The sequence below is a fragment of the Chlorocebus sabaeus genome, chromosome 24 (genome assembly GCF_047675955.1).
Source record: "Chlorocebus sabaeus isolate Y175 chromosome 24, mChlSab1.0.hap1, whole genome shotgun sequence".
Taxonomy (NCBI): Eukaryota; Metazoa; Chordata; class Mammalia; order Primates; family Cercopithecidae; genus Chlorocebus; species Chlorocebus sabaeus.
Genome location: NC_132927.1, coordinates 34,940,473 through 34,952,138, shown reverse-complemented (window position 1 = coordinate 34,952,138; position 11,666 = coordinate 34,940,473). Strand labels below are relative to the sequence as shown.

At 37.4% G+C, this 11,666-nt stretch overlaps 1 protein-coding gene across 9 annotated transcripts in view; it reads right to left on the bottom strand.

Moving 5' to 3' along the window:
* Positions 1-611: 611 nt before the first annotated feature.
* Positions 612-11,666, bottom strand: part of KIAA0586 (KIAA0586 ortholog) — a 121,194-nt gene continuing 110,139 nt past the window's right edge. For 6 of the 9 annotated variants that reach the window (XM_037984053.2, XM_073011030.1, XM_037984054.2 and 3 more), the window contains 2 exons: positions 8,326-8,391; positions 612-956 (listed from right to left, as the gene is read on the bottom strand). In XM_037984053.2, coding sequence (XP_037839981.2) covers positions 900-956; positions 8,326-8,391 — 123 coding nt within the window. In that variant the 3' untranslated portion in view covers positions 612-899. Of the gene's footprint in view, positions 957-4,815; positions 4,901-8,325; positions 8,392-11,666 lie in introns of all 9 variants that reach the window. The other 3 variants (XM_037984058.2, XM_073011033.1, XM_037984061.2) reach the window with 2 other exon arrangements.

Here is an 11,666-nt window from a genome sequence, read left to right as displayed (position 1 = left end):
TATATGGTATACATAAGACATATAAAAATTAATCTCACTGATAATTTTTTTCTATCACAACTGAAGTTCAAATACATAGTAACCGCGATTATCCTTGATTCTTATCACTTAGCCTCTCCTATCACCCGGCCAACAATTCTCCTCCCTGGAGACAAACTTTGCAGTTTCTTGTTTCTATAATACATTTACAAGCAAACACATGTAAGAATATGTGACATACCATACATCTGAATTCCTCCCCACCCCATTTTAAATAATTTCAACGATTGCATAGTTCACACACTATTTCGCACATGGCTTTTTCACTTTAACAGTGCATCTCAGAGATTATTCCATATCAATACATAAACTTTTTAAAGTCTTTTTTTGTAATACATAGTATCCCATTGTACTGATGTACCACCACTTTAAAACCAGTCTATTATTGATAGACATTTAATTTTTTTCTATTTGCTGTTATAAAAATGTCAGAATGAATAACCTTGAACTACCTAATTTTATAAATACATAGATAATTACACCTATAGATTAAATGCCTAGATGTCAAAAGCCATGCCCTCTCCACTACTCTATGCTATCTCAGGATTCTAAGAAACAACTCACAGTCAGACTTATGATGACTTATACTTATTTTATTTAAAAACTTTAAATACCCAAATTATGCTTTTCATTTTATTTAAAAAATTGGAAATTTTTTTTTCAGAATATGCTCAAAAACCGAACAGTCTGAGAGAGGGTTTTCAGCGAAGGTAAAATGACTTTAAAATCAGTGGCATAAACACTGTGCTGGCTGTCTCTTCCCGTTCAGAAGGTATCTGCCCCCGAAGACTCCACGTCCTCCTGCATCATGCTGATGCTCAGAGACTGAGAGCAATCCTCGAGGTTCACTGAGGGCAGCGTCATGGACACCTTGGCAGGGGGCATCTGTGAAGCGGAGAGTGGCATTGCTTTCCCACCTGCACAAAGGACAAGTTCATTCAGCTCAACATGCATATCCTGAGTATTCACGTGCTTTATACTTTGCGAAATAATATGGCCGGGGAGGGATGGGGGATGGATTCCAAATAAGTATTGCATATGAGGGAATCTCTTGTCCCAAGGTGCTCGAACTTGTCAGAGAGATAAAATACACCTTCCTCCTTTCTACCATCACTCCTAATCAGTCAGAGACAACATTTCAAGAGTATATAAACTAAAAGTTGTGATACAAATGATAAATGCTAAGTAAGATCAAGTAGGGTTAAGGGCCTAGTCTCTGAAATCCAGACTTCTTGCTGGCTGTGTGGCTGTCAGCAAGTTATTTTACCATTCAGTTTCCCACATGTTAAATGGGATAATAGTACCTACCTTGCACAGTATAGTGAGGATAAAATAGTGTCAGTGAAGAGCTCAACAACAGAGCTTAGCACTCAGTAAGTGGTCAGAAACTAAGCGCTCCCATTACCACTAAAAGATAGCCATTATTACTACTATTACCATTAAGTAAATAGCTAGGAGAGCAATAAAACACTATAATAGCCAGAAATTAAAGGTTTGTGGTTAGCACAAGAACGTGTTTTTTGTTTTTTTTTTGTTTTTGTTTTTAAAGAGGTAAGACATGAGTCATGTAAAAGGCATTTGAAGTCAAAGGTTGCCAAGGCACTTTGCTCTTCCTCCTATTCCTAAAAAATGGACTCAAGAGCATGTCATTAATAATGATTTACTGAGTGCCTAAGGGTGTTATGCTATTAGTTAACAGAAGTGATATAAGGTTAGCAATGTCAGAGGAAAAACATACTGCAGTGGTCATCCAAGTATTACTGACACTTGACTTTGGAAAGCGTTTTTCTCTGTAAAATAGACTTCTCTCTCTACTGTAAAGTAGACATTATCTCTACATTTAATGAAATATGAAAAAAAGTTCCCATTCCATGGATTGAGAGTAATATTATAATGTCTAATATGAAAGCTGGCTGGTGGTAGAGGGCAGGCAGTTTGGGATAAATAATTCATTAATATGTAAAAAATTCAAAGTTGACTACGTTAAGTGTATGTATCTGCCTATACCCGAATTCACCCCTGTAAGTTTAAAGCACAAAGCCTAAGAATATAAAGACTGTCAACTTGGTATTATTTAAAACAAACAAAAATCCCCATTTAAAATTTCATGGATTTACCATAGACATAAGAATAATAAATACCTTAACAATAAATTACCTTAAACAATCTAAAAAACATATTTCAGACAAGAAAGAGTCATAGTAATTTTTCTAAAATCCCTTTATGTTTTTCAAGTAGTTTCTACAGTAATAACATAGAATCTTTCATTAAATTTGTATAGGGGCCACAGTACAATTAGACAGTTCTGGAGATTTTAATGATGACTCAATCACAGCTGTCCAAGATTAGAATACTTATAAAAGGAAAATTCCTTTCATATAAGGAAATTTAACAAAAACTGTTTTAAATACTATACCATTCCTTTTTTGTTACTTGTATCAATTTCATTTTTTTATAAAAAGGGAGAGGAAGATTTGGCATCATTACAGCAATATCACAAACTATAATACCATAGTATTTAAAAAGAAAGCAAGTTTTATGTGAATTTAAATAGAATAAATATTTTAAAAAGGAAAAGACTTTAGTCTTTATAGTTTGTCAGGATATAATAAAAATGAAATGAATAGACACTAAAAACTATTTTTTTTAATCTTTTTTTTTTTTTTTTTTTTTGAGACAGGTTCTTGCTCTGTCACCTAGGCTGGAGTGCAGTGGCATGATCATGGCTCACTGCAGCTTCAACCTTGCAGGCTCAAGTGATTCTTCCACCTTTCCACCTCAGCCTCACAAGTAGTTAGGACCATAGGTATGCACCACCATGCCTGGCTAATTAAAAAAAATTTTTTGTAAAGGGAGGGTCTCCCTATGTTGCCCTGGCTGGTCTTAAACTCCTTTGTCTCAAACTCCTTGGTCTCAAGTGATCCTCCTTCTTCAGCCCCCCAAAGTGCTGACATTACAGATGTGAGTCACCATGCCTGGCCTTAAAAATGTGTATAGGACATAAGCATTAATAATATATAATATTTAAATATTCTTATATTTTACAAAGCCATGATGCAGAATACACAAAATAACTCAGGGAAGCAGTCAATATCAGAGCTCACCTCATCAATAAAGTAAAAACTAACACTGGATATAACTAAGTTCTAGAGCAAATTAATTTTCCACTCATACAAACAACTTAATGTTACCTTCTAATTATTATTAAGAAAAACTTCATTCCTTGAGTTATGCATCTCCAAAAACAACAGTGATACCAAATACTCTTTTCTCTGTTATTTAATTTCACAAAACCACTTTGTATATACCTTCTTTTTCTACTTTGTGCATGAAATTACTGATTAAATTGCTCAATGCTATAACTAGAGCTATAACTTTTTAGGGTGGGGGGATCTCCTAGAAGTTTCCAAGTCTCAAGGAACATACTGAATTCAATCACTATAAGCATTTCTTGCAGTTATTGCCTTATATTTGTATAACAATTCAAATTTTGTAAATACATTTTCCCCATCATATAATCTGATCCTAACAGTAAATCTGGGAAACAGACAAGGCAATTGAGCCCCAGAGACGTTAAGGTGGGCTTCTCCAAAAGCATATATGCACTAACTAAACATCTATATGAATCTTCTGCATGTATGGAGCTAAGAGCATATGCAGATGAAGAAGACAGAGTCCTCATCCTCAAGAAGTTCATCACCTAGTAGAGGAGATAAACATGTATAGGAATCCTTAGTTTAAAGGAAGTGGAAAGTAGCCATTGAGTTGGGACTGAAAAGATGGTGGGAAGGCAATGAAGGAAACAAGAACAACAAAATAAAGTCAAGATAAAGTTAATGTGTTAAGGGAACTCTGAGTATTCTGATATCAGATATTGTTCGGATAGGAGGAATGGTGAGATGAGGCTATAAAGCATGGCCAGGGCCAAGTCCTGTAAAAGCAGTAAGGAGTCACAAAAGATTTTGAAGAGAGGAATAATTTGAGCAAATGTATGGTCTAATATCCACCATCTACCAGGAACTTAAACAAATTTATAAGAGAAAAACAACCCCAAAGGACACGAACACTTTTCAAAAGAAGACATACATGAGGCCAGCAAGCATATGAATAAAAGCTTAATATCACTGCTCATTAGAGAAATGCAAATCAAAACCACAATGAGATACCATCTCATACCAGTCAGAATGGCTATTATTAAAAGGCCAAAAAATAACAGATGCTGGTGAGATTGCAGAGAAAAGGGAACACTCATTCACTTGGTAGGAGTGTAAATTAGTTCAACTATTATGGAAAGTAATATGATGTATTCCTCAAAGAGCTAAAAGCAGAACTACCATTTGACCCAGCAATTCCATTACTGGGTTTATACCCAGAGGAATATAAATCAGTCAACCATAAAGACACATATACGCAAATGTTCACTGCAGCACTATTCACAACAGCAAAGGCATGGAATCAACCTAAGTGCCCCTGAATGACAAACTGGATAAAGAAAATGTGGTACATATATACCATGGAATACCATGCAGCCATAAAAAAGAACAAGATCATGTCTTTTGCAGGAACATGGATGAAGCTGGAAGCTATCATCCTTAGCAAACTAATACAGGAATAGAAAACCAAATACTGCACGTTCTCACTCATAAGTGGGAGCTAAATGATGAGAACTCATGAACACAAAGAAGGAAACAACAAACACTGGGATCTACTTGAGGTTGGAGGGTAAGAGGAAGAAGAGGAGCAGAAAAAATAACTATTGGGTACTAAGCTTAATACCTGGGTGATGGAATAATCTGTATGACAAACCCCCATGGCCCGAGTTTACCTATACAAGAAACCTTCTTCACATGTACGCCCAAACGCAAAATAAAAGTTAAAAAAAAAAAAAAGGTAAAAATCATACTAATAGCTGTGTGGAAGATAAAGAGAGAGGAGACGGATCTATGAAAATAGTCCATGGAAGAACTAATGGTCCTTAGCAGTGGAAATAGGGTCAAGATATTTTGGATGGAGACTTAGTACTTATAAAGAACCAAGTTTCACTCTGAAATGACAGATTTGGTTGACTGACTAGGCAGTAGTAAGAACGCCAACAAACCTGGGAGCAGGGATGAAGTTTTAAGAACACGTCTCTTTATGACAGGTCAAGAGTAGGGTCCAAATCAGGTCACTTAGGAATGGCCCCACCCAGACTGCTGGTGTGAGGCTTCTGTATGGGAAGGAGTAAAAGGCAGAGGGGATTAAGAGAATGGATTCTGGAATAGGGCAGAGCCGAACTCATTCATCCATCCAACAGATATCAATTGTGCATCTACTATGTGCCTGGTACTGTTCTAGACTCTGGAGAATACAGCAGTGAAGAAAACAAAGGATCCAACCTCACCGGCCGGACATTCTGTTGGGTTTAGGGGATGAATGACAAGTAAGGAAATAAACATCAAATATAACAGGAAGTGATAAGTACTGTAAAGAAAAATAGGTAAAAGGTAAGAGGGATAGAAAATAATAAGAGACTGAAAAAGTTATGTAACTTCTCTGAACTCCAGTTTTCTCAACTATTAAAAAAATATGAGTACCAACTTCAGAGGTTTTTATGAGGATTCAGCGAGATAATACATTACAAAGTGTTTGTATAGTGCTGGAACATAGAAAGCACTCAAACAGATCAGCTCTTACTTTTATGTAATTGGAAGCCACTATCTAAAAGGCAATGAGGCTCAGGGTGGGCTGCAAATGGTACTCTGCTTTAGAAGGAGGAATAAGAATGTTTCATTGAAATACAATTAAGAAAAAAAAAAGGGATGGGGAAAGAGAGAGTGCACTCTGGGAGGCCTCCAAATAGTTATGCTACTTTAAACTCTAGTTAACTGTGTTTTAATCAAGAAGTTATAGCAATACAATGTACCATCTTATATAAAGGTATTTGCTAATGTACATTTTGGGAATTTTTTTTTTTTTTGAGATGGAATATCGCTCTGTCACCCAGGCTGGAGTGCAATGGCGTGATCTCGGCTCACTGCAACCTCCACCTCCCAGGTTCAAGAGATTCTCCTGCCTCAGTCTCCTGAGTAACTTGGATTACTGGCATGCACCACCGCACCTGGCTAATTATTGTATTTTTAGTAGAGACGGGGTTTCACCATGTTGTTCAGGCTGGTGTCAAACTCCTGACCCTGTGATCCACCCACCTCGGCCTCCCAAAGTGCTGGGATTACAGGTGTGAGCCACTGCGCCTGGCCGAAATCTTTTTATTTAAAGTATTCATTTACACAAGCTAAATCACAGTTTTAGAACTTTGTAAGAGAACTCTTTAGACTGGGAACATTAAAAAAAGCATCACTTAGATTACTGTGAGCCGGCGAAAAGGTAAATTCATAAAAAAATTTAAATTTTTTTAAAGCAAAGATGTAACATTTTAATAAATCACCATGAAAGCAAATATAAATCTTCTACCTCTATTAAATATAGTTTGATGCTTTTAAAGTTTGACTTTTTAAATTTGCACAGTCAAGTCATTACTCTATGATGTAATTGTTTCAACAGCTGTTTTCAGGTCTATAAAAAAGACTATTCCTTGATTCCATGGGTTTGCAGTATGTCATTTAACCTGGCATGCATTTAAGTGGGGCATGCCATGGAGTCAGACCATGCATTAGAAGCTTCCTGAGATATAATACACGTTTTTGACATTTGAAATTCCATTTTTTTGCTTTAAAAATATTTAAAATTCATAACAAAATTTTATATTTTCTGGTTTTGGATGTCAGATTTATAAAACTAAGTAAAACTATAATTGATTCTAAGTAATAGGTTATGTAATGAATGGTAGGATTCAATTCTCTGAATTGTTTTTCCAGTGATAGTGGTGAAATATTAGTTCCTCTCCTGTTAATTGTGGCTGTCTTATTCTGATTGCAGCACTTCCCAGACTGCACTGTAATTATTTATGGATCTGTCATTTCTACCAGACAATGCATTCCTTAAGAGCATGCGAAGTCTCTGGAACTGACAGTCTTTGTGTTCTGAGTGACTAGTACAGCAGGTACACAGTAAGTATCTGTGACCTTATCACCTTGTATTATTGTTACTAACTTGTAAGTCTGTTGTTTCTGTTAAAGATGTGCTCCACTAGGACAGTGACTTTGTCTGATTTACCTCTGCATCCTACAAAGCCTCAGCATTATGCTGGGCAAATAGCGGACCCTGAAATCACTGCTGAACCAAATTGATTTGTTTCTACCTAGAGAGTCTGTGGTTTCTCTTTGCTAACAGCTTGCTTAGATTCACGCTGACCAGATCTTGTCTTTAAAATCAGCCCTGAGTTCCAGCAATGCAGTTGCTTCCCAGCTGTCTGTGAAAATGTCATAGTATTTCAGCTGTGTTTTATTGAGTTCTTGAAGCATTTTTCCTGTCCACCCCGGGCTCATCCACTCTTGCTCCAATACCTGCGTAAGCAGCTGCTAAACTATCCTGCTGTATTCAATTCTCCTCACATACTTAACCCAGTCGTACAGATTTGCAACATCATAGTCCCAGTGTCTGAGAATAAATGAAAGTCTTGATGAAGAAGGTGCTTTATCATTTGATGTTAAGTATAGTATGCAATATTTTATTCACTTCTGCTTTCCAGAATTAGTCACTATTAAACATTTCTTTCCTTACTCATGTTTTAGAAAGGGTAACTTAAAATGTTACAATGATCTTATCCCAAAATATCTTTTAGGCATATGAATCCTATTACTTTTTTTGTTTTTCAAATGAGTTGACAAATGCTTATTTTAAAATTTATAATTTAAGGTAAAAACAAAGCAGTTCTTATAGGAAGAATAAATGTTCCGACACCTGTAAAAACAACTCCAATTCTTTTTCCTCTAAAAAGCAATCGTTAATGTGAAAGGTCTGTTTCTTCTTATGCCAGGTTCCAGCTGCTTCACTTTGTTTAAAATGACTTCAAAGTTTAAACACTGTCCTGTCCCAACAAATAACCTCCCCCAGCTGGAATTATCTCGAGTCCCATCCTTAGTGCGCTGAATACCACACCTGCAGCCTTTTAATTCACCATTTTATAAACTTTCCAAAGCCAAAAGATAGGTTTTTTTTCCTGTCCCCTAACTTACACCTTTTGGAGAACTGAGTTTATAACCTGGGGTGAATTTACAGATATTACAGAAGAATTAAAAATTGCTATTAGTATTTCTACTGTGTTATTATGAGAGAAAGAATCGTAAGGCAATGAAAAAATCTGAACAGCTCCAAGTTTAAGAACTTTTAAAGTAAAACTCTTACCTGTAAATACACATGTGAGGTACGGATTGAGCTCGTTTTGTGTCTGATCCATACCACCTGGTGAAACTACAGAAAAATTTATTTTTTCAGAAGAAAATCAGTTAAGCATAGAAATAATCATGATTCATTCCTATTCACTAAAAGAACACAAACCAAACGCACTCCCACCGTTATTCTCATAAAACCAGGTAAACAGAAGTTTGATCTAGTGGCCTTAATGTAAAGAAGGAAGTTAAACAGCTGAATTTTAATGACTATCAATAGAAAATACTTTAATGGATTATTGTCTTTATGCATCACAGATGAGAAGAGGGGAAGCAAAGGGTCATGAGAAAATCTGAAATTTGTATTAAATAAAGGAAATTCATGGGCCATTTCTTTCAAGGTGAAAAGTTTTCACAGATTCTCTTACGTAAGAATTTAATAATTACAAAAAGAGGTTTAGAATCTCCCTTCTTCCTAGGCCAGCCTACAGCATATTACTCAATGCAATCCGTAGGAAACAACCCATAAAGCTGTCAGGGAGCACAGAAGAGCAATACACTATTATACCAAAGCAAATTGTTAGTGCTGAGATAAAATAGGCTGAGGAAAAACTCTTTTTTTATGGCCAGAGAATCGGAAAGTTAACTGAGCGAAACCTGTAGCACATATAGGTCTCAGGCCAACAAGATACCCTGGATACCACGGGCACGGCTCTGTTTTGAGGCTGTTAATCTGTGCTGTGAAGTATAGTCAATTAACAACCTTCTATAACTTATTTCAAAGAAATTCTTGGGGTAGGGTGATATGAAAAAATTATAACGTTGTATAATCAGTATTTCTTTTCTAATTTTCTTTAAGATAAAAATCAGTTATCTCTTAAGCTTCATTTATTTCACAAAAATGTCAGGTGGTACATGTACACAATAGAGTGTTATTCAGCCATAAAAAAGGATGCGATTCTGTCTTTTGCAACAATATGGATAGAACCGGAGGTCATTATGTTAGTGAAATAAGCCAGACACAGAAAGACAAACTTTGAAGGTTCTCATTTATTTGTGGGAACTAAAAAATAAAAACGGGCCGGGTGAGGTGGCTCATGCCTGTAATCCAAGCACTTTGGGAGTTTGAGACAGGTGGATCACTTGAGCTTAGGAGTTCAAGACCAGGCTGGGCAACATGGTGAGACCCAGTCTCTACAAAAAATAAAAGAAGTAGATAGGTGTGGTGGCTTGCGCCTGTAGACCCAGCTACTTGGGAGGCTGAGGTGGGAAGAGGGCTTGAGTCTAGGAGGCAGAGGTTGCAGTGAGCCAAGATGGTGCCACTGCACACCAGCCTGGATGACAGAGCCAGACTGGAAAAAGAAAAGAGAAGAGACGAGAGGAGAGGAGAGGAGAGGAGAGGGGAGGGGGGAGGGGAGGGGAGAGGGAGGGGAGGGGAGGGGAGAGGGAGGGGAGGGGAAGGGAGAGGGAGGGGAGGGGAGGGGAGGGGGGGGAGGGGAGGGGAGAGGGGGGAGGGGAGGGGAGAGGGGGGGAGGGGAGGGGAGAGGGAGGGGAGGGGAGGGGAGAAGGAGGGGAGGGGAGGGGAGAGGGAGGGGAGGGGAGGGAAGGGGAGGGGAGGGGAGGGGAGGGGAGAGGAGAGCAGAGGAGAGGAGAGGAGAAGAGGAGAGGAGAGAAGAGAAGAAACAGTTTAACTCATGGAGATAGGCAGTAGAAGGATGGTTACCAAAGGCTGGGAATGGTAGTGAGAGTGGGAGGGAAGTGGCAATGGTTAATGAGTTAAAAAAAAAAAAAAAAAAAAGAAAGAATGAATTCGGCCCAGTAATTTGCTAGCACAACAGGGTGACTATAATAAAAAATAATTTAATTGCACATTTTAAAATAACTGAGTATAATTGGATTGTTTGTAACACAAAGGAGATGCATACTCCATTTACCCTGATGTGATTATTACACACTGCATGCCTGTATCAAAATATCTCATGTAACCCATAAATACATATACCTACTGTGTACTCACAAAAATTAAAAATTAAAACAAAATTACACTAAAAATTAAAAAAAATTGGGTGGATTTTTATAAGAAGATATTTAAATGAGTAAATTTATAAGCATTCCATATTTCATTATGCTGGGCCATACATTCTCACTGGAGATAAACATTCACGTTAAACTATTATTGTCATACTGTAGAAAACTTACATAGTTTTATAAGGACAAGAGTGTGGACAAATACAAGTTACATATATTTGATATCCACAAATAGACCAAAATTGAACATACAACCAAAATTACAGGTTTTGTTTGTTTGTTTTTTAAATAAATGGGGTCTCATTCTGTTACCCAGGCTGGAGTGTAGTGGTACAATCATAGCTCACTGCAGTCTTGACCTTCTGGGCTCAAGGGATCCTGCCATCCTGCCACCTCAGTCTTCCTAGTAGCTAGAACTATAGGTGTCTGTCACCATGCACAGCTTAACTGTGATATGATTTTAAAAAATCTTTAAATGTATTAAAAGTGCTCACTATGGGCCGGGAGTGGTGGCTCATGAGGTCAGGAGATCGAGACCATCCTGACTAACATGGTGAAACCCCGTCTCTACTAAAAATACAAAAAATTAGCCGGGCGTGGTGGCGGGCGCCTGTAGTCCCAGCTACTCGGGAGGCTAAGGCAGGAGAATGGTGTGAACCTGGGAGGCTTAGCTTGCAGTGAGCTGAGATTGCAACCACTGTACTCCAGCGTGGGCGACAGAGGGAGACTCCCTCTCAAAAAAAAAAAAAAAAAGTGCTTACTATGATGTTAACATTTAAATGCTATCTGTGTTCACTTCTCACTCTGTTTCTAAATTTCCAAGAGTTAGAGAGGGAGAGAAACTATTACTGCTTGGTCCCTCCAGTTTAATAGATCTCCCTTTCAAATTCTACAAAGAACAAACAGTATAAACATGAAAACAAAAGTATCAATACCACCTCAGAGATCCCTTCCATTGAAGAACCACTTGTTTATAGAAAGAATATTACCTACCTAATTGCATTTATAAAGGATTTTAGCAGAGTATGCCACATAAAGGAAGGGTACATAAATGGTAACTATGACATATTGTTGTTGCTGTTATTGTAAACATGAACAAACTCTCCTCAGTCAAAACTGGGGGAGAATTTTGACTTCTGCAGTGATAACTCTTAACAGTTAAAAAAAACAAGCCACTATCACAATATCAGAGTTGACCACTTTTATTCTTAGAACAAGTAGTGGCTTCATAATTCTCTCTTGTTGATTTACGGGGTTTACTGGAAGGGTGAATATTGTGCTCTGCAGCTGATGATTAAAGTAGCAAACACGGTCTACAACTAGATCAAC